Consider the following 27,503-nt stretch of genomic DNA (forward strand, 5'->3'; position numbering starts at 1 on the left):
CTAGGTGGGGTTAGGGGGGCAGCTCGGTACGCATTTTTTATGTTACTGTACACTCGGTCCAGTTTTTTTTCCCCTGGTTGCACAGTCCACGTATTGAATGAATTTTGGAAGTACAGTCCTTTAAGCATGCCTGATTAACGTCGCCGGCGAAATCTCGGTGATCCGAGTGGGGAGCTACCCCAGACCAAGAATCCACATCAAGAAGAATTTTCAAAATAAAGCTCTGCAAAGTCACGGTAGGAATTGGAATATTCTTTTGATCTTGACTGTGGACGCATGAACTTTGAAAAGCTAGTGATACTCATGGATCTGGGATTTCCTGAATTGGAAAACATCAGATTTGTGTATATTTTGCTAATTTGAATAACCTTCTTGTCCTTCTTAATTATTTGATTCACCTTCTTGTCATTCATTTGAATTGTCCATGAAAATTATTATTTTGTGACTTGAATTACGAACACAAAACCGATTTAGGTTGATTCTAAAACCGTATCAGTGCTTATAAATGTGAATATTGCGGTAAATATTAAGGTTATCAATCAAAATTAGAGTAGATGATCGTTTGTCAAACTGAAAGAGAAATAAAACGGTTAAAAGACCAAGAATGACCAAACATTCGATTTCTCATTCAACACTTTTAACCACTTAAGAGTTAAGAGAAATATTTTACTGTAATTTATTTAATCAATTTAACTGTTGTCTATTGTCTTATACATTATTCATTGCATTGATGGCTTTTGTTAAAATTAATTTTGACTCTGTTGTTTTTTTCTGTTAATTTAACCACTCACCAAACCCAGTACTGTTAAAGTAGCTTTTCTACCCTTTGCCTTACACAGTGGTTCACAAAGTCAACCCATGCCTAAAGCCCATTGAGTCATTTAAAAAGCTCCCGGATCCCCACCCTTTACTTTGGCCAATAATGTAGTGCTGGACACAGCTATGTCATTCTGCTACAAAGAGATACTCGATTTTAGCTACTCATATGCTATTATATTTTATTTTTCCACAATTAAAAAAAATGTGTTTCAACTCTGAAAAGGGTAATTCTTATATCATAATTGGCTACCAGACAATTTAATTTTCTTTGTCTTCACATCAAATACCCCCTCACACTTGTACGTAGTAACTAAAGGAACATGGTAGTCCACGGCTGATTCAGAGAGTTTTGACAACAGTTCTAACCCCTGCCACTAAAAGGTTCAATGACCAGTCTTCTATTTTACTTCACCTCCTCAATCACGTTCCAGTTGACACTTCAAAACGATATCTGCAGTACCAACCACAATGGAAGTCAAGTCCACTGCTGCCTCTTGTGCCATGTGTCTCCTCTCTCTCTTCTTTTTCTCTCTCTTAGCTAAGCTCTCGGCACTGTAGGGCTGGGCCATGGCGCTGGCTGAATCATTCATCTGTGCTGGGCTTTAAAATAAGATAGATAGGATGTGAGATATAGCGAGACAGAAGAAAAAAAGCATTGTTTTCTTCAGAAAAAGATTTCATTATCACTTTCTCAGACATTGTGTCGCTGACTCCTGGAATGACCTTTTTCAAGGAGTGGGGGTTCGGTGGATCACACTTTATAAACCACTTGCCTTAAAGAGTAGTTTCTACATATTGTTAATATCTGAAAATTGACCATTACTTTGACATGAATTAAATCTGTGTGGATTTCCCCTATGGAAGTTATTTTCGAGGCAGCACAGTGGATGAGTGGTTAACGCGTCTGCGGCACAGTTCTGAGGTCATGGTTTCGAATCTAGCTACCAGCCCTCCTGTGCAGAGTTGTCATGTTCTCCCCGTGCCTGTGTGGGTTTCCTCCAGACATTCCGGTTTCCTCACACCCTCCAAAAACATTCATGTCAGGTGAATTGGTGATTCCAAATTGTCCCTAGGTATAAGGGAGTGTTTGAATGGTTGTCTGCCTCTGTGTGCCCTGCAACTGTCTGGCAATCGTTTCAACGTGTCCATTGCCCACTACCTGAAGACAGCTGGGATGGGCTCCAGCACCCCTGCAATCCGAGTAAAGCTAAGCGATGCAGGTAATTGATGGAAGTTATTTTTGATGGTGCGTCACAAACGTGTCCATCAAACGGGCAGGATGCATTGGCAGCAACAGAAGCTGTTGTCATGGCAGCCACGAGTTTTGGTCTGTCCTTCCATGCTACACTTCTGAGAACAGAGAGTATCCATGGCAACTGCCCAGATGCCCCTCCTTTTTTTTGTATGATACTGATTCCAAGGCCTTCCACTAAAACACGACAGGAAAAAAAACTTCAAAACCTCATAAAAAAGGTAAATTGTGGAATACCTTGAAAATATGCTAAAGAGTTACTCCTGAGCTGTTGCCATGGAAACAACCACAGTGAAGTACTTTGGATGTGCAAGCCAGACGCTGATGCGACACATTTAACAGCTGCTGTTTTTGTCTATCAATTGGACGCTATGTTTACATTTTCTATTGTAACAAACAACGGATCGAAATGAAATGCTCTAGTCTGGATATTGGAAGTGATAACTGTAAAAATCGTTGAATTACCAAGACATGCACTTTTTAACTGCCTGCGCCAAATGGTATTAGAATTAAAATTAGAATTGTCTTTTATGTTATTGATACTGACGTTGTGAAACATTGTATGCAAGACATACATCGTATTTCAGGGTAAAACATGTAATATAGAGACTTTAAAGAGTAAAAAGATAAAAGATTATCAGTATTAATAGGAAAAAATAATGATTACAGCATAGTGCTTAGAAAAACTGGCCCAAGTTGTTAGAATGATAATGATAATAATAATAATACTAATGCAGTGAGAAGAGTGCATTGTAACTAGAGAGCAATTAAAAAGTGCTATGACAGTTAGCAGCATCAATTTAAAAAAAGAACAACAATGTAATTCACAAGGTATATATACATATATTCATATTTTCTTGCAATAGTATAGATTTTTTTACAGTTTCATTTGCCAAAAACAATAACAGAAATAAACCCAAAATTGTTGCAAGATGCAAGAATGTTTTCACATTTGTGTGAGTTTGTTTAAAGTATTGATGGCCCCGGGGAAGAAGCATTTTTTGAGCCTGTAGCACACGTTTATTCATATCTCCATTCCCTAATAAGAGTCTTCAGATTGATACCCTGGGCAGAGTTTGCATGTTATCCCCTTGCCTGAGTGGGTTTTCTCCAGGCACTCTGATTTTCCTCCCATATGCCAGGTTTATTGGTGACTCTAAATCGACCCTATGTGTGGATGTGTGTTTGAATCAATGTATGTTTATGTGTGCCCTGTGAATGGCTGGCAACTATGCTGCAACTAAGGACTATTTTAAAAGTCGATTAGTCAACAACTGTTGAAACGATTGGTGGAATAATCGTTGAGTTATAAAATCTTTCTTAAATTTACCATGACATTGATTTAATGATGTAGAAAATGATAATCGATCCTTTATTGAACATAATGCAGATTTGTATGGAAAGTAAATACAAATGCACCCTAAAACCATTTAGGCTCTGTGCTGGATCAGTAGAGACACAAATCCATTAAAAAGATCTGTCTATTTTAAGGGAAAGCCAAATAAATAATAAAATAAAATCAGGTAATTTTTTTTATCCATGTAAACCAAGAAGAGACACATTGGAGCAGAACAGTAAACAAAACAAATATGACATCCATGTTGTGAAGTACATTCAGCAAAAACAGGGTCTTTTGGTGTGGCACCTTGGCTGTAAACTGGAGTCATAATTGTGTCCTATATATTTTGAACTGAGCCCTTTAAGCAGTCAGTATTGCCACGGCTCTACACGTGCGACAATCGACTTTAAATGTGTTAAAATATTGAATATTTGCACAGGTTATATATATATATATATATATATATATATATATATATACACACAAGTGTATAAATGTACAATTTATGTCTTCAAAACAGTATTTATCTTGAACGTTAGGTGGGGATAATGGCCGCAATCGGCCGTGCACCTCTGTCTTAGTGTCGTCCGGCTGAAACCCGACGCGGCAGTGGCGTCTGAAGCGACGGGTAACAGCGGCAGTTGGGTGTGGACTTCCTTAAATGGGTCGCCTGGTTGACATCCGTGATCCGTCACAGCAGTGGCGTCAGGTGCAGCGGGGATAAGTGTGGCAATCTGGCACGGGCCTCTGTCACTGGGCCACCCTGGTGACCCCCAAAACCTGTCGCTACGGGAATAAAGGCGGCTGTCGAGTGCGGACATCCGTCATTGGGCCGCCCGACGGATGTCCGGAACTTGTCATGCCAGGGTGTCTGAAAAGGTACAGTAGGGAAACGGCGGCAGTCAGGCACGGGCCTCTGTCACAGGGCCGCCCGGCCGATGTGCAGAATTCATCGTTAAGGGAGGAAGGGCGGCAGTTGAACGCGGACATTTGTCATTGGGCCACCCGACTGACGTCTGGAACTTGTCACGCCAGGGACGTCTGAAGCGATCGTACAACGCCGGCAGTCAGGCACAGGCCTCTGTCACGGGGCCGCCCGGCTGATGTCCAGAACTCGTCGTTACGGGAATAAGGGCAGCAGTTGAGCGCAGACATCTGTCACGGGGGTTCCCCAGGTGACGTCCGACACCCAACGCGCAGGGGTCGTCAGGCACAACGGGGATAACGGCAGCAGTCTGGTGCAGGGCCCCTACTCAGTATCGTCCTCTCATCGTCCTCTCAACAGCGCCGGCTCGCGAGTCACGTTGGTGTCTAGCTCGGTCAGCAATACATTTCCCATTTATGTGTTACTCATATTATGGAGAATTCAGAAAGGTTAAACGCAGTGTTTAACTCTGTTATTTGTATTATTTTGGATTCAGATTTTCTTTTGAGATCTTTTTGTGCATTATAAGTGGATACAGAAACATAACACATTGAGCGCTCATGTACAAGCTCTTTCAAAATGAATTCCAGTATTTTCACATTTTACCAGTTTCACTTCCTTTTTTATACCAATATTCAGTTTTAATACTGGTGCAAATAACCAGCCATAGTTTTATGTTCCGTAGTATGTCTTTGTGTTCGCCAATAATCTCTTCTGACCTTGTTTAGATTGTTCTTGGTTCTTCTGTTTATCTTGTAAGTGTGTATTTAGTTCCTAGTTTACTTTCATTTCTAGTTGGTTTATTGTCATGTCTGGTTGAGTCTGTGCTATCCCATGTAAATATCTCTGTCAGGTTTGTTCTATTTTGTTTCTTGTTTATGGACTACTTGTTTTTGCTCTCTTAAACTTCCTTCAGTTTGGCAGGCCTTCACTCAGAAATCCTCAGTGGGGTTATATTTTAATTTGACAAAGCTGGTATATAAATTCACATTTGTTTCATTGTCTTCCGCAGTCGCTATTGCAAAAAGTGAACCACTTTGACACATCTGCATTTGAATAAGAAGCTGTGTGTTTGCATAGGCTAGAGCCAATGCATATGCCTGCTTCATGTGTCCGCGCAGATAATTGATATGAATTCCTAGTTCCCCCTAAATTATCCGAGTTTGTTTTTGTTTTATTTAACATAATTTGATAATTGAAATTTGGACATTTATAAAACAATTCAGATTTGTTCATGTCAAAATCCTGATACATTCAAGAATAGCAAAGGAAATTTCCCCAACTCCTAAGCGTGAAACATGGATAAGTCCTTTCAAATTGTCCCTCTATTTCTGGAAGAAGTATAAAGAGAAAAAAAAGCTTCCTTGAACCCCTTCACTTTCATTTAAAATAATGGAAAACAAAAGTTGAGTTGGTAGTGTGGGTACTTGTCAATAAGTCACGTAAACATGTGGCTCACTTACAGGTTGTGTGTCTGTGTTTCAGAGCGAGCTGCCATTGCCGAAGTTGGCTAGAGGGCTGGAGCCAATTCCAGGCCACACAACACTTAAAGTGCGTCAAAAATAAATCTTATTTCATATATTACAGGAATAAAAATGACCATAAATCATTGTTGCTGTTCCTGGGTTGCATGGTTTCCACAAAAGTCAATTTACAGTAGAGGTCCCCCGATTATCAACGGACTGATTATCAGTTTTTAGAAATTTGGCGGATGTTGGTCACAGAATTTTTACTTAATCGATTGGGTGATTATTTAGGCTCGGATACAACTGAACCTTTTTCTCCCTGCTTTCCGTCCCACAAGTCTCCCAACCCACGCCTTCTGATTGGATAAGCGACTGTGGGCAGAGCCACTGGAGCAGGAAGAATACCTTTAGAGCAATGGAGTAAATAAAGTGTACTTCACTAACTCCTGAATTCCGACATGCCTGTCAGTTAAGACCACTGATAATATGGAGATTTTTAAAAGTCTGTGGTAGAAGTGTGCGTGTAATTAGGACATACCATAAAAAGAAGGGATTGAGGGATATGGGTTTTTCAGGGCAGATACCGATACCAATCATTCGTATTAAGAGGAGGCCGATGACCTATTCTAGGAACTTTGCTATAAAAGCTTAAAAATTAGCGTAAGAAATGATTAATAATGCAAAAAGAAACAAAGACGCTGATTATACATTCTAATTAAACTTTGATAGTGCTCCTGAAACATTTGACAGTAAATTAATTAGAATTTCAACACAATTAACATGAATAATCCTTCACTTAAACAAAAAAAAAAACAGTGCAGGAAACAAATTAGGCTTTGCAGTAACTGATATTTAAGTACATAGAAAATAAATTGCTCCTCGAAACTTTTTACAATTAATTAGAATTTCAACACAACTAACAATACTTATCTTTGCTTAAACCAAAAACTAACAGTGCAGAAAATCAAATTAGGTTGAGCAGCAACTCGCATAAAGGCACATGAAAGCTTAAATTGCTCCCTGATTTTATTATTTGTTTACAATAAATAAATAAATGAAATGTCAATACCACCAACATGGCTTGAATTAATTTAAAACAAGTGCGAGTTGAGCAAATGGCTTAGATTCAAGCAAAGCTATCTCCTGCTTCTTTAACCAGGTTTTACATACTGGACTGTCTCAGAAAATTAGAATATTGTGATAAAGTTCTTTATTTTCTGTAATGCAATTAAAAAAACCAAAATGTCATACATTCTGGATTCATTACACATCAACTGAACTATTTCAAGCCTTTTATTATTTTAATATTGCTGAATTTGGCTTACAGCTTAAGAAAACTCAAAAATCCTATCTCAAAATATTAGAATATCATGAAAAAATATACAAGTAGGCTATTCAACTAATCACCTGAATCATCTAATTAACTCGAAACACCTTGCGAGGGTTTCCTGAGCCTTAAAAACACTCAGCTTGGTTCAGTAAACTAAATCACAAGTATGGGGAAGACTGCTGATCTGACTGCTGTCCACAGGACCATCATTGATACCCTCCATCAGTAGGGTAAGACACAAAAAGAAATTTCTCAAAGAGCAGGCTGTTCACAGAGTGCAGTTTCAAAGCATATCCACAAAAAGTCTGTTGGAAGGGAAAAATGTGGCCGGAAACGCTGCACAACCAAGAGAGATGACCGCAGCCTTAACAAAATTGTGAAGAAGAGCCGCTTCCAGAATTTGGGGGAGCTTCAAAGACAGTGGGCTGAAGCCGGAGTCCAGGTATCAAAAGCCACAGTTCACAGACGTGTCCGGGAAATTGGCTACAATAGCCGTATTCCCATGGTCAAGCCACTTCTGAACTCAAGACAACGGAAGAAGCGTCTGACTTGGGCTATGGAGAAGAAGCATTGGACAGTTGCAGAGTGGTCCAAAGTCCTCTTTTCAGACGAAAGCAAGTTTTGCATTTCATTTGGAAGTAAAGGCGCCAGAGTCTGGAGAAAGGCTGGAGAGGAGCAAAATCCAAGTTGCTTGAAATCCAGTGTGAAGTTCCCACAGTCAGCAATGGTTTGGGGAGCCATGTCAGCTGCTGGTGTTGGTCCACTGTGTTTCATCAAGTCCAGAGTAAATGCAACTGTGTACCAAGAGATTTTAGAGCACTACATGCTTCCATCTGCTGAAAAGCTCTATGGAGATGAGGATTTCATTTTCCAGCAGGATCTGGCACCTGCCCACAGTGCCAAAACCACCAGTAACTGGTGCACTGACCATGGCATCACTGTCCTTGATTGGCCTGCTAATTACCCTGACCTGAACCCCATCGAGAATTTGTGGGGTATAGTTAAGAAGAAGATGAAAGACACCAGACCTACAAATGCAAATGAGCTGAAGGCCGCTATCGAAGCATCCTGGGCATCAATAACACCTCAGCAATGCCACAGGCTGATTGCCTCCATGCCACGCAGGATTGATGCAGTAATCCGTGCAAAAGGATTCCCAACCAAGTACTGAGTGCATCAATGGACATTTTCAAATGTTTGTTTTAGTTTTGCTGTTATAAAATTATTTTTTTACTTGGTCTGAGGAAGTATTCTAATATTTTGAGATAGGATTTTTGAGTTTTTTTCAGCTGTAAGCCAAAATCAGCAATATTCAAATAATAAAAGGCTTGAAATAGTTCAGTTGATGTGTAATGAATCCAGAATGTATGACATTTTTGTTTTTTTAATTGCATTACAGAAAATAAAGAACTTTATCACAATATTATAATTTTCTGAGACAGTCCAGTAGATTTAACCGGCCCCTTGAATGAATAAAAAGGTTGATACTAATATCCGCCAAATTCCTTTATACCGCTGCAAATAATCGGTTGACCACTGGTACCTCTAGCTCCTATCATAACATTAGTTTGTCAATGAAACATGTGTCTTTTGATTGAAAGCATAAAAAACACACCAAAGGGGAAGGCTTACTGATTAGCCGTTACCATAACATGAGTTTGTCAAACTGGCAATAAAACAAGAGTGCCCACGCTTTCCAATTCACGAGATCTGTTGAAATTTCGGTGCACTTTTTGTTTTAAATTAATTTAAGTCATGTAGGCTATAATGAAATTTGTATTTATTTATTGAAAAAAAAATCGGGAACTAATTTTTATGTAGGCTTCCATTTTGGATGGTCTGCATTTTAAATAGCACTTTTCAAGTCAATGAAGACCTCCCAAAGTGCTTTACAATGTGCAGTGTCAGCCGTGCAAGGAAACTACCTGCTATCGAAGGCATTAGGGATTAAGTGTCTTGCCCAAGGACACTTCGACATATAACACTGAGAGAATCGAACTTGCGACCTCTTGATCCTAAGACGAGCACTTTACCTCCTGAGCCAATCTACAGTTACTGCCAGGACATTTTTTTTGCTTGGTCTGTCGGATTTTGGTTTGAGTGGATGTTTAGTCATGTTAGTTGTTGAAATTCAAATTTACTGTAAAATGTTTTAGGAAGCTATTTAGGTCTTTGTGTACCTTTTATACAAGTTGCTGCTAAGCCTAATTCTTTTTTATTGCACTGTTTTTGGTTTAAATTAAAGATGTTGTTGGTGTTGAAATCTAAATCTATTTACTATAAAAGGTTGCAGAGAGCTGATAAAGTTTAATTTTGGGAAAGGTGGATTTGGGCCAACAGTTGCCAAGCGTGGTCCACTCGGGGAGCATTCAACACTGAAAGCGAGTGAGGTAGTGGCGGCCGTGAGGAGGACATGACGTTCCCTGTTCTGGGCCACATATAAAGCTTTTTTACCAAAATCCAAGTTAATCAAGACTGTATAACCGAAGAACAATGACGGGTGGATAATAAATTTTTTTAAAAATTCAGCGAGAGACAAGCTCGACCCAAATGTAATAAACATTTTTAGGCCAGACCAGGCTGAAATTTGGATCAAGTAGTTCTTGGACGTAAGATCTTACCACTTGCCTAAAGGTTGTGGACAAAATCTTGCTTGCTTTGGTGTTGTCTTACCCTTTGCAATTAAATTAACACAATATATTTCCATGTTTAACGGCAGATGTCGTGATCGATTTGATGGACTACCGCCCCTAGCCTGTCATCGTTTGTTAAACCAGTGACGTTTAAGTCAAACGCAGGCGCCGGCGCCCCAATGGGAGTAAGAGGGTTAATAACGCGTTACTATTTACCGAGAAAAATAATTGCGTTCCAGGAACTTTTTCCATTGTAATGCGATCGTCACAACATAAATTCATGGCTAGATTTTCGGACGGTCTAAGCAAAATGTCAAGTCAAGTCATGTTTATTTGTATAGCTTTTAATCACAAGAAGTCTCAAAGGGATGTACAGACTAACACATTATTACAAACTACAGGCTATGATTACACCATCCCCTGATCAAAAACCTACATTAGGGCAAGGAAAAACTAAATCCTCAGCTTGAGGAAATTGAAAAATAACCTCTAGAAGGGACCGCACATGAGGTAATCCCCCTTTCAGGATGACCCGGCTGCAATGGATGAAACATTTATAAACTAGAATATAGAATATAAGTGTATTTTAAGACTAGATTTAAAGAGTTCCACTGAGGTTTTAGATTGAATCGCAGCAGACAGAGCGTTATAAAGCAACGGAGCCTGAATAGAGAACTTGCAAACCTGCGGATCTCTTCTAGGTTCTTAGAAACACTAGTAGACCAGCATTTTCCGAGTGAAAGTTTGAGCAGGAACATAGGGGGAAATTAAATACATAGGAAATGACACGGCAAGTCCATGCATAATTTTGTATAATTCCAGCAGAACCTTAAAACCACATCTTAAGCTAACAGGGAGCCAAGCAGGTTAGCTAATATCAGAGTAATGTGTGAGCCTTGCTGCAGCATTTTGTACTGACTGCAGGCACGTGATGCTAGACTAGAGAGACCGAGAGTAGAACATTACAGTAATTGAGACGGAGGGTAACAAACACATAGAATATAGTTTTAGCATCAGACTGAGACAGACTAGAGCAAAATTTTGCAATGTTGCGAAGATGAAGAAATACTGTTCTAGTAATATTCTTAACGTGTGGCTGGAAGGACAGATTAGGGTAAAATGTGACACCTAGATTTTTGACTGAGTCACCCTGTTTGATATTGCTTTTGTTAATGTTCAGAGCAGTGTTTGAGAAAAAGTCACATCATTTAGATGGGCCAATAATACACATTTCAGTTTTTTTAGGGTTGAGGCACAAAACGTTTAGTGACATCTATCTTTTTATCTCAATGATCTTGTTGTTTTTATTCAGATGTTAGGCAGCCTCCTGAAGCATGAGCAGCCTTGTGGTCAGGTGTCGTCAGTTTCACCAGCGTCATCGGAGCAGAACAGCAATGCGCAGACTTCGCTGTCTGGTATTCCTAGGGGACACCTTGTGGTGAGCTCCAAGGACCAGCTCCGGCTCCTTGCCCCTGTGGGTGGTCTTACTAATCACTGTAAGGCCCCCAACTTGGTGGTAGCAGCGGTTTCAGCCCCGAGGCCCCCTTCTTCCCTGAGCAAGGAGGACGATGGCGGTGGCGGCAGGGTGAGGAAGAAACGCAAGAAGGACAAACGGGAGCAGAAGGAGTGTGACATCAGTGGCTTCGTCAAGAAGGGAAAGAAGGTGAGAGAGACAACTGTTGATCCGGTACTTTCAATTAAGGTCACCACTGTTTAACTACTTTTCTACTTGCTTTTCAAAACACTTAATTTGTTAATCTTTTTTTAGCACTTGAGTTTGAAAATGTTATTCAGTTAATTTCTTTTTTTCATTTTGCTGTATTTTCCGGACTACAAGGCACACGATGCGATTTATATACCTTAGGATAAGGGGGATAAGATCAAAAATGCATATAATGTTTATAGGTGTGCTTTACTATGAGGTTTATGGTATGCAGCTGTATTTAAAAGCGGAAGAAACTTGTGGCGATAAGGCTGCCAAAACTTTACCACCAGACCACCAGTGGTGCGGATTACATTAAATAAATCATTAGAACTTATGTCATTATCAACTAATTTTACTCACAATGCCAAAACAACTGATTTGCATAGCGCAATTTGTTCTGCATACTCATAGGTATACCAGTCTCTCGTTTTCTTCACCTGTGCGTCAATAACATTGCATTTTGATACAGTATTTATAACCATTAACAGGGGGGACGATTATCAGCACTGATATTTGGAAACTTGAATGATATCGGTATCTTCATTTTTATTTATTCGACAGGTTTATTATTTAGGCTCAGGTGCAACCAAACCTTTCTGTTTTGCTCCTACTCCTCCTCTCGTCCTTTCTTCTCGCTACCCACCCTACCTATTCTGATCGGACAAGCAACCTGAGGAGAAGTATTGAGAGAGAATAGAAAAAAGCTTGCTAAAGTTGAAGGCGGAGTTACCATCGCAGTTCAATTATCTGGCTCTAAAACAGAGGAACTCACACTTTTCAATTCACAAGCTCTGTTGAAATTTATTTTTGCACTTTTTGTTTTAAGAAATTTTAAGTCATCTTGGTTGTAATGACATTTTTATTTTTTTATTGTAAAACAATATCAGAGAGCTATTTACGTTTTTATGTACCTTTATTCGAGTTGCTACTAAGCCCAATTTTATTTCCTGCACTGTTAGTTTTTAGTTTAGGTAAAAGATAAGGGGTGTCAGTTGTGTTGAAATCCCTACTTTATTAACTGTAATAAGTATCAGGGAACTATTTAAGTTTTTACCTTTCATATGATACAATTCTGCATGTTTTAAAATACTGATAGGTCGATAAATTTGTATTTATTTTACATAATCTAGAGTAGGCATGTCCAAAGTCCAGCACAGGGGCATGTAACGGCTTCATCACATTTTTACATGTCCACAGACTCTGACATAAAATAATGATATGTGGCCTGCAAGTAATGTTGCCTGCAGTATAAAATACAATTGTAAAAAAAACAAAAAACAAACAAAAAAAACAAATGAGTAGCCCTTTGACCACATCGCGCTTAGCTTTTTGTAGGATTTTTAGCCCACCCTAATTCAGACATGGCGACAGTAATTTAAAAAAAGAAAAGTTGTCCTGCTGCTTGCAGGACAAGTGGAGATTGGAGTATTTTTTTCACCCAAATCTGAAACAACTGTGTCTGCCTAATTTGCCAAGAGACTGTGGCTATTTTTAAGGAATATAATATAAAGAGGCACTGCCAGACAAAACATGCTGAGGAATAAAAGCTAACTGGAAATGAACGATGCGAAAAGGTGAACCAACAGGAAGCTGTTATACCAGCTCAGCATCGTATTTTCACAAGACCCTGCGCGTTAAATGAAAATGGTACAAAGGCGAGCTACAAGGTCGCAACGCTGATCGCCAAGCACTGCAAATCTTTTACTGAGGGTGAATCTATTACACTGTTCAAAGAATGCCACACATTTTCAGCTTACCAAATATGGTCCGCTTTCTGAAACGTTGGGACACACCTGACCTAGAGGGAGCAGACATAATTTGTCCGCCATCTTGCTGCTACAGGTACTCCCAAAAAACGAAAAGGCTGCCCCCCCCCCCCCCCCAAAAAAAAAAGAAATGGGGAGATACAGATTTTCATGTTTGGCATTGAATGTGTTTGGTTTTAACAGTTGAGTGAATGCGGTTTTACACCTAAACAAACTCACGACGCGATACAGTATTTATACCCATTAACAGGGGGGACGATTATCGAGCGGTCAGAGAGAGCATTTAGTTTGCATCTATTTAAAATGTAATTTTTGATAGAAATTACTTAGAGACTTTCTTCTTTTTTTGACAAACTCTGAAATTTATGGCGTGCTGGATTAAATAATCCAACGGGCCAGATCCGGCCCACTGGCCGTATATTTAACATGATCTTCAATTCATACAATACATCTGGGGGTCAAATAATTCATCTCCTTTTAATGTGACTGCAAATTATAGATCAATATATGACTGATTGATTTATTTTTCAAGTAGTTGTTGATGCTTTTTATGTTTGGATCTTATCTTGTGAAGCAATTTTATAAAAGTATTGTGTATAACCCTACTTGGCTCAATCTAAACCAGACACTTGCTACGGCAGACCCAAGTAAATAAATTTACACACTCTTTGTCACATTATAAATTTTCATAAATGCTTCTATCCAAACAGAGGAAAGAGCGCAGGAGTGAGGGGACGTCGGACGCTGCCCCAGAAACCCATGCTGAGCTAAGGCACGGCGCCAGGCGAAAAAACACCTGTAAATCTACTGCTGACATGCCAGTTCCCATAGAGTTGCCTGTTAAGGTGCCTGGAAAACGTGGGAGGAAACCTAAGATCAAAATCTTGCTCCCTTTGCCCCCTCCTCAAGGTGCGTGTGTGTCGCCGCACATGAATCCCAACAATGATTTTGCTTACTTTTTTAATAAATTTGTTTTCATGTTCTTTCCACCCAGTGTTTTTCACAATCCTAATAGCTTTTCATTTGTAGTATTTGTGTTTGTATATTGTTCTTATATGGCTTCCCCCAAATCTCTTATACAATAACTTAAATAAGGCCATATTGAGAACTGTTTGATTGCACTGTTCATCATATACAAGGTTACAATAAATGGAAATTTAACAGCTTTGATTGACAATTGACATAACCGAAGGTAAAAACAGAAGCTTCCTGGGTGCTTTGTCAAAACTTTTGGGTGTTTACAGTTTGTTCTTTGGCTTTCCATCATACAGTGTCTCAACAATGAACATCGATTGTTTAATGAGCTTTCATAAAAAAGATTATGTAATAATTTACAGTCAAAACAGGCTGTGTTAGTCTGACACATTGACTGCAAACTGTAATCAAGACTGTGCCCTATATACACAGGACCAAATTCTGTGAGAAGATAATTCAGTCTCAGCTTTGCACATGCCATAATTGGCTCTGCATCTATCAATACAGTAAATAAATGCGCATGTTCTATTTTATCTCCGAGCCAGATGTACTCATGAAAAGAGCCATTTATGGCTCACGAGCCAGAGGTTTCTAACCTCTTCTGTAGATACTTTAAAACAAATCTGCTATTGGTTTAAATATTGCAAGAAGTCGAGAATAATCATATACCGTAATGTACTGTTCTTTTGATATGTTTTTTGCTCTCAAATTTTGTTCAGATGTCACACCGCTTTCCTGTCCTACCGCCACAACCCCTCCTGCTTCTGCCCCACCTGTCAGGTCCCCAACCCCCAAAACCTACAACCTAGCCAGCCTCAAACCAAGCTCCCACTCGGAACCTAAGCAGAGGGGTCGCAAACCAAGGTAGTGACATCTGAGTAAACAAAAATCTTTGAAATGGACAATGGCTGACTCAGTTTGCTTCTCCAGGGATCCTGGTTCTGGCCCGGTGGAAAAGAAGAAAAAGGCCAAGAGGAGAAAGCAGACAATGGCGCACCCGGAAGAGGCTGAGAGTGACACCAATTCGCTGTCAATCAACACAGGTGGAGAGGAAAGCCAAGATCCCATGGACAATGCAGTGAGTATGGGTGTACGATAAGGCAAAACCATCACAATTTTGAAAAAACAAAATCAAACTCTTGAGGTTTTTCTACGGAATAATGATCTGATTTCTGACTATTTTGCTCTCGTGTCAAATCTACCTCAAATACGCAACTGTGTGTGCAAGTCTTACGGGTTCCAGATTACCCTGGGCACCCATCCTTCCATCCATCCATTTTTTGCACCGCTTATTCTCATTAAAGTTGCTCATACACCTGGTACAACCAAACAATATTGATTTAAAGTGGCAAGGGCCTTACCAAAAACTTTTCTTTCAAAAAAAAAAAAAGAAGTGCTGAAATGAAGCTGTTCAACCACGCTTGTTGCTTCCATTCATTGATCTGATTTGGAGGAAAGTGGCTTACGCCATGAAGGACACCAGTGAACAGGCACCTCACACAGGTTCCTGCGCCCATGACAAAACACTGCAATAATGCTGTAAATTCTCTTTGGTTTAAAACCATGGTAACTAAAGGGCCTTACTGTTCAAAATTTAGTGCAGACCTCAAAATAAAGTTCTTCATTAATGAATATATCACACAAGCATGTTGTCCATTTGTCATGGCAACATTCAAATCTGACATTTAAAAGAAAACGCAATAAAACCCAGACAACAGGAAAAGAATGGAGGAATAAATGGTAAATGGACTGTATTTCTATAGCGCTTCAACCACTCACTATAGAACTCCCAAAGCGCCTTGCAATGCACTTGACACTTCAGATTTTTGGAAAAAGAACGTAGTAAAATCATTACTTTTTTTGTGATCACAATCTAGTTAAAGTCTTTAAAGACCAAACATATCGTCCACCCCTAGTGGTCAGGTAGGTAACTGGCTCATAAATGTCACATTTTATGGACAAATATTTTCACCAGGGCCCTTGATAGCATGCGGCTGTTTCAGCCGGCCAACCATCTTATCAGGGTGGCTGTGCCCTGCCTAGATAGGCTGCGGGCTGTGTACCTGCCCGGCAATCTCAATTGTCTGGCAGGCTGTCTTTTACGCCAAGGTCTTTCTCATGGTACCCTACTCTAATAGTGTGTTGATTTGCATCACATCATGTCCGTTACCCCCACCTTCCCAGGGTTGCACTCAAACGATGCTGGCGTCTCGTTGTAGCCGCATTCCCAAGTTTCTATCTGACTCCTCTTTTAACAGCCTGCTAGGGCTTGCGCAATGCACTTCTCCTCTTGTTGAGGATGCTCTCCCACACCAGACAGGCCGTAGCTGTGAGTGTGTTGTGCTGCTACATTGACGCAACGGCGGCTTTTTGTTCATTTCGTCAACTTCTTGTTTGTTATGGTGGCTCATCTAGGGGTTCTGCATTGCCTAGACAGAGCTTGTACCACAGGAATGTGGAAGACATTCACCAGTCTTGTGTCACTTCTGGCCTCTGCCTTCATAGTTGGTTTGCCATTCGACTAAGGCTGTTGTTACTTCTTGTGATGCCCTGAAGGGGGTGTCCCTTGAAGACATCTGTGCTGCCACCTCTTAGGCATCACTTGGCACGTTTGCCAAATCCTACATGGAAACCTAGTGACTAAGCTGGTATTAGTAATTCAGTGCTTGAAGGAAGGACAAGTTAAAAAGTTACAAACGTCACCACGGTTCTGAGTCCCTAACAACTGACAGAGCATCTTGTCACACTGGGTCCTAGTGTTAATGGAGGAAGATTTCGTAGGACACGGGCCTGTCGTGACACAGGATCTTTGAAAAATTCAAAATATAGCCATTACTAGCTAAACCCCTAGTAACAAAAGTGAGTACACCCTGAGGTCAAAGTTCTGAAGTTCATTACTTTGTGTGGCCAATATGATTTTGCAGAACCACCTTAATCCTAGCTTTTACCATTGTGTAGTAAACAGCAGTTGAACATTGGTAAGTTTCACTTCTGCGCTTTTTTTTTTAAAAAATATCTTTGTGATACCTCCGCTATTCAAACAATACTTTCCATAAAAACAAGTGCCCTTTGCATGCAAAATAACATTTTCTGGCAAAAACACTGAACTTATGCATGAATTCGGCAAGAACCCTTTAGCCCCAAATGTTTCTGTTGTCGTGATCCCATGATTCGGGTCGTCATCCTGATCACGGACGTACATGATGAAACGGCTTATCTCTCTGCCCTATCGATGACGAAGGGACTTTCTCATCTTTTTTAGAAACAATAAAGCTTTGGCTAGTTAAACTGTCTGTACTTATATTTTTTTTTCTCACCGCATATGGGCCACTGACACTGCCATACTGTGTCATACGGTGCACTAGAGTTAAGAACTTGGACACGAACCCGACCCAAACTCGGCCAGAAATAATAACTCAAGTAATCCCTCGCGACAAACGTCATTTCTGCTTTTTTCCAATAGTTTACAATCTTTACAAACTTTCCTTCTGCTTTTTGGCTGAATCTATTTGCAGCAGAATTTGATTTTCTTTTTTGTGCCATTTTGTTCAGTTTCACTTTTGTTCGCTGCACGTCACCAAGATGCACACTTGGCACCAAACCGTTCATTTAAGATCTGCACTTGCAGTGCACACATTTTAGGGACTTGGTCCCAAAGTAAAGCCCAAGCTGCGTAGTTCAGTCGAAATGCACAGTTCGGCGCTGAAATACGCACTGCCGGAGTAAAGCTTCTTGTTTACTTTGGCGCTGAATCAAAGCTTATTTTGGGCTTGTTTATCAAATAATCCATTCGGTCGGGTTTGGGTTTGTATACCGGCGACTTGGGTCTGGTCGGGCTGAATTTTTTAGGCTTGATTTGACCTCTACGGTGGACACAGGAAACAAAACGACGCAAAAAAAGTGTTTTGACAAACATCTGATCAAAGCCACTCCTTGCCCTGTAGTCGTGATTAATCATACTGATATAGTTTCCTGAGGCTTGATACTTTCTAAACAGAAGAGTCAATGCCTTTAGAATACTATTTTTATGTTTTGTCACTCTGGGACAGTGCTTCTGAAAACGTATTTATACGTTATGACTCTGAATGAGCTAACATAGTGTGCATACACAATTGTAAGACTAAACAAGAATGCAACGTGTGTCTTCAAATTCAGAAGCGACGTTCGGGCCGTCAAGTGAAGCGCAGGAAGTACAATGAGGATTTGGACCTGAAGGTAGTGGATGACGACGGTGAGACCATTGCTGTCCTTGGGGCAGGACGCATTGCGGCGCTCAATGCAACGGCATTGGCCTGGCAAGCTGAGGTAAAGGAAACCTTCCTACACTAAGTTTGAATTTAGGAGAAAAAATTTAAGAGGTTAGTAAAGGCATGGTCACACAGCCTTTCACGGGCGTATCGCAGCTGAATCACGGCCAGAAGTTTCTGCCCGTGAAGCAGACGCGGTGGAAAATGTGCAAAATTGGCTAAACCCGCTGTTTACCCGTGGTATGCCCGCGAAACAGACGCCGGCGACTGTTCCGCGTCCTCATTGCAGGTAACCGTGGCTGCATCGCGTTTGACCGTGCTTACACGCAGTACACACGCTAATGCACGTGATAACACCGCGATACAGGCGCAGAACAAACGTGCTATGACCGTGCTCCACCCACGATTACCCGCTAAAATTTCGCGTCCTACCCGCGTGTAATCACGTCTTGGCCGCGGCCGTAGCACGTCCTAGCACGTTCGTACCGTGTCTTTACCTCGTGTGTACCACGTGTGCCGCCCGTGGTTACCCGTGGTCTAAAGTTTTGAGCAGCGCAAAACTTTTTTGCGCGGCCAACCGCGTGTGAATTTCTTACCGCGTGTAAAGCACTGGTGTATCTCGTCTGTATCGCGATCTCAAAGCGTCCAACAGCGTCTGCTTCACGGGCAGACATTTCTGGCCGTGATTTAGCCTCGATACGCCCGTCAAAGGCTGTGTGACCATGCCTTAAGAGGTATTCATTTGAAATAGAAAAGGTTTTACAGAAAAATGTCGACTTTCTACTTACTAGTTTTTTTCTTGTTTATTTTTTTTCTTTTAAATCATGTTGCAACAAATGCACATCACAAATTGAACAGAACACCTCAAATAAGAAAAAGTTTAGACTGTTTGACGCCAAAGACTTATAAGAGACCCTTCCCCAAAATTCCGTTTGATGCTTCGTCTGTCAATCATATAAACAAATTAAGGAAATATTCACATCCAAGCAAATATGACAAAGTGCCGTATCTCTATATTAAAAACATTCGTCTATGCAGGAACCGCCAGAAGACGAAGCAAACATAATTGAGAAAATTCTCTCCGTGCGAACAGTCAAGAAGGAGGTATATGGTCTTTTGTCTAATGTGATTTGTGTTATTCTTATTAACAATTTTGGGCTTCCTCTGCAGACATCATCATCATGCGAGGTACAAACAGAAGAAACAGAAGAGTTTTTTGTGAAGTACCGCAACTTGTGAGTCAATTCAACTGCGTTTAAATTTGCAGAGGTCTATTTTTGTTTTGTTTTTTTCCTTCTATCTCAACATTCATCCTCTTCGATTGTGTCCCAGTTCCTACTTACATTGCAAGTGGGCCACACTGGGTGAGCTGGAGAAAGATCCCAGAATTCACCAAAAGATCAAGCGCTTCAGGACCAAACGGGCGCAGATGAAGCACCTCTTCAGTGAGGTAACCACCAGCAATTTTCAACCCGCTGAGTTTGATTTGAAAAGTCAGCCGCTGAAAACAGTTTAACAGCATTACAAAAATTGCTAGATTATACCAGTGGTCGGCAACCTTTTCTGTACCCCTACACACGGCACAGAAAGTGACTCGTTAAATTAAGCTATCTATGGCGCAACTTTTCATGTCCGAGACGGAGGATGAAAAGTTCAAGGGCAAACTGGTTGGTCTTTTTTTTTTTCAATTTTGTCTCATTTTGACGTTTTACTCTGTGCTAATTACTTAATAAACCCCAATTAAACTCAGTTTAGTTCCCAGTGCTTTTTTTGTTGATACACACACTTCTTGTGGTATTAAAGGCGGTCGCGTGAGACTCGCGTCCAATAGGCCAGTGCGCCATATTAGCCAACAAAAAAAATAATTCGTTCCAAGGAGAGTGCGTACTTTAAAACATTGCGCCTAATAGGTGTGAAAGTAAGTAAGTTTAATGTAACGTATCTTGTAGAGGATGATGCACTACGTGACTGCTTTATTGTAGGATACCTCCTCAAATTTAAAGTCATTTCAAAATTAAATAATTACGATATGTTTCATTTCTTTAAAAAATGTAAAGAAAAACAATATAAATTTTTGATTTTTTTTCATTTTAAGGATTAAAAAAATAAAAAATAAATGAAAAATGGAACATGCTTAACGTGTCCCATATCCGGGCAACAAAAAGAGTGCATTAAAATCTAGCATGCATTTTTAGAAGTAAAACAGCAGCCTTGCTACAAGGTAAAGAATAATAAATCACATTAATGCAGTTTAAGTTTGATTTAAGTGCAAATGACAAGCAAGTCAGAGCATAGGTAAAACACAGCAGCACCATCTTCTCTCTCTCTTTTGATTCTCAAAGCAGCCATCCTTGGGCCTGTACAAAACATAATAACATAAAAAAAATATACTGACATATTAGAAATCACTTAATAAAGACGCCTACTTTTTTACTAAAAAGTCCTCATGATAGCATTGTGCTCTTACCCGTTTAATGTGACTTCTGTGTTGAAATTAGGAATGCAGCAGTCAATTTGTAAACATTTTGAGAAAATATACTCCACATCCGGCTCAGGAGCCGCGGATTGCCGACTCTTGGTGTAAACACGTGACCACTAGGAATCTAGAATGTAGCTGATAAAAGCTAAATAAAATGACAAGCTTGACATTAAAAACTGGTATTTTCTGTATAGTAATTGTGGTGGGCTTGGGGGTAGGGCGCCCGCCCCGAGACTGGGAGGTTGCTGGTTCAAGCCTCGGCCGAGTCATACCTAAGACTTACAACATTGGTACCCATTGCCTCCCTGCTTGGTGCTCGGCATTAGGGGTTGGAATTGGGGGGGTTTGGTCACCTAATGACTCCCAACACATCAGTTGGGTTGAGCGAAAGAGTCAGAAATGATAATGTGTTCTTGAATCTAGCCTCCTCCCACTAGGGGGATATGGCTCTGATATATATATATATATATATATATATATATATATATATATATATATATCTCATCTCATCTCATTAGCTGCACCGCTTATCCTCAGTAGGGTCGCGGGGGTGCTGGAGCCCATCCCAGAAATCATCGGGCAGTGGGCAGGGGACACCCTGAACTGGTTGCCAGCCAATCGCAGGGCACACAGGGACAGACAACTCACTCATTCACACCTAGGGACAATTTGGACCGGCCAATCCACCTGAAATGCATGTCTTTGGAATGTGGGAGGAAACCGGAGTGCCCGGAGGAAACCCACGCAAGCACGGGGAGAACATACAAACTCCGCACAGGAAATCCGGTAGCTGGATTTGAACCCACACAGGAGGTTCCCAAGACCTTAGAACTGTGCCGCACATGCGCTAACCACTGCGCCGCCGTGCTGCCCTATACAGGTATATATATATATATATATATATATATATGTATATAAAATTGTGGTAATCTGAATGGTTTCCTTTGATGGCAATAATGCATGCATACTTATCTACTCAAGTTTTGTCAGCAACATCCATTCAACCATTTGCAGGTGGAAACTTCTCATATCTAAATATAACAGGACCAAAAACCCTCGTACTAAAGTTCCAGGCGCAAACCAAATAGGCATAGGTGAACCACATTCACTCTACAACAATAATGATTATAATAATGATATTAATAATAATGATAATGAACCTAAATCAGGTGCAACTTTATTTGGGGTGTCCTCAAAATGTCAAACCAACAACTATTTATCACATGAGCAACATTATTTTGAACCCCAATACACAATGCAACATGCTCTGGTCGCTATGGTAATGTTTTAACATACCTTCAAAGTATAACGCAACACATAAACAAAGTGCATGCAAATGCTTGCTAATCTCAGCATTTTCTAAGGGCATGGCACAACCAGAAGTCTTTTAAAAAGATTTTATTATTTTCCTTCTTGTAGCCGCCAAACTTTCACCGAAATGTTGGAGCTTGGCTTTGGCATGTTCAGTAATTTCATATGATGACAATAAAGCCACAGATAAATCTAAAGAAGCCACAGCATAAGTGAAACAAAACCAGACATCTCTCTCTTTTTGGCCATTTCATTAGTTGTGCTCCTCAAATGTTAAAAGTGTCGTCCGGAATTTGAAAGTTCGTTCCTGTCTGTCGCCGTCTCCTGGCTTAAAGTCATGATTGCAGCTATTTCACAAAGTTAGTCAAGTTAAGTCAAGTCATTTTTATTTGTACAGCCCTTAATCAAAAAGAGTCTCAGAGGGGCTTCACAGGTTATTACACAGGAGCAGTTTAGGTTATTCATATGCTATAGAGTAGAAGTGAGTTTTAAGCTTAGATTTAAACATTTCCACTGAGGTTGCAGATCGGATCTCAGGAGAAAGAGCATTCCACAACACCGGTGCCCGGATGGAGAACGCTCTCGAACCAGCGGAATACTTCTTGGCTCTTGGGATCACCAGAAGACCGGCGCTCTCAGAACGAAGGCTTCGGGCCGGAACATAGGGGGAAATCAGATCTGAAAGATATGAGGGGGAAAGTCCATGTATGATTTTGTATAGTAATAAGAGAACCTTGAAATCACATCTTAGGCTAACAGGGAGCCAATGCAGGTTAGCCAAAATTGGGGTGATGTGATCGGACTTTTTTGTCCTAGTTAAAAGACTCGCTGCGGCATTTTGTACCAGCTGAAGACTCTTGAGTCTGGTCATCGGAAGACCGGACAGTAGTGCATTACAGTAATCGAGACGGGAGGTAACAAACGCATGATTATAATCTCCGCATCCGAATGAGACAGTATAGGAAGAATTTTAGCAATGTTACGAAGATGGAAGAAAGAGGTTCTAGTAATTTTCTTCACATGTGTTTAAAAGTACAGATCTGGGTCAAATGTGACACCTAAATTTTTAAGTGAGTCACTCTGTGTGATGTGACATTTGTCAATGTTCACAGCAGTTTTAGAGAATAAATCACGGCATTTAGATGGACCAATAACTAACATTTCGGTCTTTTCAGAGATAAGACGCAAGAAATTGAGTGACATCCACTCTTTTATCTCAGTGAGGCAGGCCTCCAAATTTGCAGTTTAGTGTGGCAGATTCCTCCATCAGGAGATATAGTTGAGTGTCATCTGCGTAGCAATGGAAACTGATATTATACTTGTGAATAATATCACCAAATCGAAGCATGTAAATGCTGAAGAGAAGGGGGCCAAGCACTGAACCCTGCAGAACACCACAGGTAACACTAAAGGGCTCAGATGTCATTTCGTCATATTTAACACAATGCGTCCTATCTGAGAGGTAGGATCTGAACCATAAGAGGACGTTTCCTGGGAGACCAATCCATTTTTCCAACCGTTCTAGTAAGATATTATGGTCCACTGTGTCGAAAGCAGCACTAAGGTCCAGCAGCAGCAAAAGTGATAAAGCGGCAGAGTCGAATAAACATCTTTTTTCCATCTTTTTCGAGGTTTGGGTTGACATTTACTGTACTTAAAACGGGACTTTTCTTTTTATTAATTTTTATGCTACAATAACAAAAAACTCTACTATCCCCTCTTTCCTTCGCCATAATGTGTTTCCTGTCCAGGAACAGCTTTGCTAAAAGACAATAGCAGATAAGTGCTGTGGATTTTTTTTATATAAAGGCTCTTTAAACTCAGTTAGGCATTAATGCATACTTAATAGAGAAGGAAAATCAACTTTCTAAGGACACTTATTTTTTGCTATAATGTATAAATACATTTTCAGAAGCATTGTCCCTGAGTGCCAAACAGTGTTCCCTCTAAGCTGCGCGCGTGCGCAATTGCGCACTGCTCACCCATTCTCAGCGCACAGGAAAATCTAGCCAGCGCACAAAAATGAGGGCTCAAAATTACTAATTAAGAAGCGACTTAAGTCAAAGTTACAGTGCATGAAGGTAAAAATACACGGGTTCCCCTGACGTGTCCTAAATGCGGTATTTTGAAGTCGAGTCGAAGGAGAACGAAGTTGAGTGAAGTTAGTAGAGTTTGTCGGGGAACCGGCTTCTTCGGCTCGGCTCACTAAAAGGAACCGGCTCTTTCGGGTCCTAAACGGCTCTTCGGGTTGTTTTGCTTCTTTAATCCCAACATGACCAAATATTATATAAAATTATGCACAAAATGACTTAAAGGAAGGAGGGAATAGAACAGAAAAGAAAAAAATACCAAAATGAAAAAGTAGTGAAAAGCTGAGAAAAAAAGAAACAAAAGGAAGAGAAAAAAAGAAAGAAAAATTTAGAAAAAAGCCAGAAAAAAGAAAAGAAAGAAATGTAGGAAAAAAGTAAATAGAGAACAAAAAGAAAAAAGTAACAGCTCGGAAAAAATAAACACAATGAGATTTTTTTGAAGGAATTAAAAAAAAAGTAGAAAATAAAACCCGGAAAAAAGAAGAAAAAGTTTGTGTTGCATTCAAATAATTTTCAATGATATCAAGTCAATCTTGTTGCCAACATTGTACTTCCACTAAAAAATGTGATTAAGTACAGTTATGTATCTTACAACCGACTAAATAAGCCCCCCAAAATGTTAATATTATGCGACAAAATAATATCAGGAAAAAAAAAGAAATGCAGTGGTTAGCGCGTGTGCGGCACAGTTCAGAGGTTGTGGGAACCTCCTGCGTGGGTTCAAATCCAGCTCCCGGCCTTACTGTGCGGAGTTTGTATGTTCTCCCCGTGCTTGCGTGGGTTTCCTCCGGGCACTCCGGTTTCCTCCCACATTCCAAAGACATGTATTTCAGGTGAATTGGCCGGTCCAAATTGTCCCTAGGTGTGACTGAGTGAGTGAGTTGTCTGTCCCTGTGTGCCCTGCAATTGGCTGGCAACCAGTTCAGGGTGTCCCCTGCCCACTGCCCGATGATTGCTGGGATGGGCTCCAGCACCCCCGCGACCCTACTGAGGATAAGCGATGCAGCTGATGAGAGATGAGGGGATATCTTGTGCAATAGTACATGAGTCAATTCATTCAAAAGAGAAAAATAATTTTGCATTGCCGCAAAATGTAACTTGATGTCAAGTTTTGGACATGTTTGATAATTAACTATCTTGCCACACTTGGGATTATGGTTGCTCACTGTTGTTTCAAGCGTTGCTCACCAACTTTGTGTGAACGCTCAGACCCGTGGAAAATTAGAGGGAACATTGGTGCCAAAACATAAAAATACTTTTTTGTTGTTTTATTTTTTAAAAGTGTTATAAAGGGTTTGGTGCTGGTCATCGTTATTAACTATCAAGTCTCTGGGAATTATTTTAGTATGATAAATCACCATGCGATGGCATGACTGGCTTTAATCAGATCTTTGTCCACAAATCAAGGTAGCTCAACGTCCCAGTCTTTCTTCCTGTATTCGCTGAATGAGTGGGTGTAGGCGGCCCAGTATGGCAAGTAGTCGTAGTGAGGCAGAGTGGTGAGAGTCACAAAAAAGGGACAAAAAATGATAAGCTGTTAACTATTCAACAGAGCTTATTCCTTTCAAGAAAAGATGATGATGAAGTACCATTGCAATAACGTTTTGCATACATCCACAAGAACGTGGTTGCACAAGGGCACGCGTTAGCCATGATGACTTATCACAAATGGAGAAATAAAAACACCTAAGTGAAAGTTTGAAATGCATCATTTCACAAAAAGCAGTTTTTCCGTGAAACGAGTATTTTTAGAAAACTTGGCAATGTTTAACTGTTGTTTGCTAAACAATGGCAAAATCCAGAAACTACCTTTTTTTCTAAAGAAAGATGCCAGTTTTCTTTTGATATTATCTATGCCTATATAGCTACAGAACTAAATTTTCTGTAGGCCTTCAAGAATGAGTCAAAATGGCAAAAATTGGCTGACACCAGCTCTCCCAATTTGAAAATATCTCAAAATGAATAATTTAAATGTTAAAAAAGTGTTATTACTTAGATTGCTTTATGGAACAAGGATATCCTTTTCATTCGAACAAACTCAGCCCCAACATTTAGGCAGTTTGGTTCAGCACATTGAAATGTCGTTTAAGTCTTTCTTTACTATAACCATAAAATAATGAAAAGAAGCAATGCTCCCAAAGTTCAGAAAGTTTGCTATTTTTCTCAAAAAAAGCCTTTTACCTATTACCGCAGTGGTCTTTGTATGCTTCCCGCAGATCCTTTTAAAGTTTTGGGAGGCATTGAATTCAACATTATAAAAGAGCCTCAATTGGCATTAAACTATAATAAATCAAATTTTCAAAAGTCCTAAAAACAACACAAAGATTTAGTAATATTTTTCGATTGTCCAATATCCACAGAGTACAACATTGTTTTTTTCATTAATATATCAGTGTTGTTTTTCCAAAAGGTTTTACACTGGACCAAAAAGTCATTTTTCATGCATCGCGATAAAAATGTTTCATAATTGTAGCAGGAGGGTTCTTTGGAATTAATCATCATCTGCCAGTTTTGACTGAGGATTTGAAGTTCTGCAAACATCTCTTTCGTTGTTTTGCGTGTTTAAAACTTGGGTGCTATGTCTTTCAGATGGAAAGTTTTTAACTGGACAAAAATGTGATTTAAAAAAACAACATTTGTTTAAGGTTGCTTCTAGTTCATGTGTTGTTGTTTTTTGTTTTGTTTCATTAGATTGTGCCTTTTTTTTATCGACTTGGTCTTAAAATTGATTTCAAGAGGCATTTAAAATGCTCTTAAAAAGTCTCAAATTTAACTGCCCTTAAGCTGTAGGAACCATGTCTTTGTTGATTAGATCTCTCTCTCCCCCTATCTTTCTCTCTCTTCAATGTTGTGACTGCTCCAGCCCGACGAAGATTTATTCAATCCCGACTACTTGGAGGTGGACAGGGTGCTTGAGGTAGCAGTTACCAATGACACAGAGACAGGAGAGGTTTGTGACGCTCTGAAGAGACATGATCCCAACTCACGCATGCAAACATATGCTGTAATTGTTTGTGCTCAGGAGGTCACACACTACTTGGTGAAATGGTGCAGCCTTTCCTATGAAGAAGCCACTTGGGAGCTACAAGAGGACTTGGACCCAGAGAAAATCAAAGAGTTTGAGGAGATTCAAAAGCAGCCGCTAAACCTGCGACATGTGGTGAGC

General features: G+C 40.1%; 1 protein-coding gene across 4 annotated transcripts in view; it reads left to right on the plus strand.

Moving 5' to 3' along the window:
- Positions 1 to 27,503, plus strand: part of chd6 (chromodomain helicase DNA binding protein 6) — a 137,533-nt gene that overhangs the window by 15,632 nt on the left and 94,398 nt on the right. For 3 of the 4 annotated variants that reach the window (XM_088337463.1, XM_088337464.1, XM_088337467.1), the window contains exons 3-13: positions 5,821 to 5,886; positions 11,077 to 11,427; positions 13,946 to 14,144; positions 14,930 to 15,074; positions 15,141 to 15,288; positions 18,366 to 18,515; positions 19,496 to 19,561; positions 19,628 to 19,692; positions 19,790 to 19,907; positions 27,201 to 27,287; positions 27,360 to 27,497. In XM_088337463.1, the coding sequence (XP_088193589.1) occupies positions 5,821 to 5,886; positions 11,077 to 11,427; positions 13,946 to 14,144; positions 14,930 to 15,074; positions 15,141 to 15,288; positions 18,366 to 18,515; positions 19,496 to 19,561; positions 19,628 to 19,692; positions 19,790 to 19,907; positions 27,201 to 27,287; positions 27,360 to 27,497 (1,533 nt within the window). The remainder of the gene's footprint in view (positions 1 to 5,820; positions 5,887 to 11,076; positions 11,428 to 13,945; positions 14,145 to 14,929; positions 15,075 to 15,140; positions 15,289 to 18,365; positions 18,516 to 19,495; positions 19,562 to 19,627; positions 19,693 to 19,789; positions 19,908 to 27,200; positions 27,288 to 27,359; positions 27,498 to 27,503) is intronic. The other variant, XM_088337466.1, reaches the window with a different exon arrangement.

This window comes from Urocampus carinirostris, chromosome 6 (genome assembly GCF_059441175.1).
Source record: "Urocampus carinirostris isolate Australia breed hairy pipefish chromosome 6, RoL_Ucar_1.0, whole genome shotgun sequence".
In the NCBI taxonomy this organism is placed as follows: domain Eukaryota; kingdom Metazoa; phylum Chordata; class Actinopteri; order Syngnathiformes; family Syngnathidae; genus Urocampus; species Urocampus carinirostris.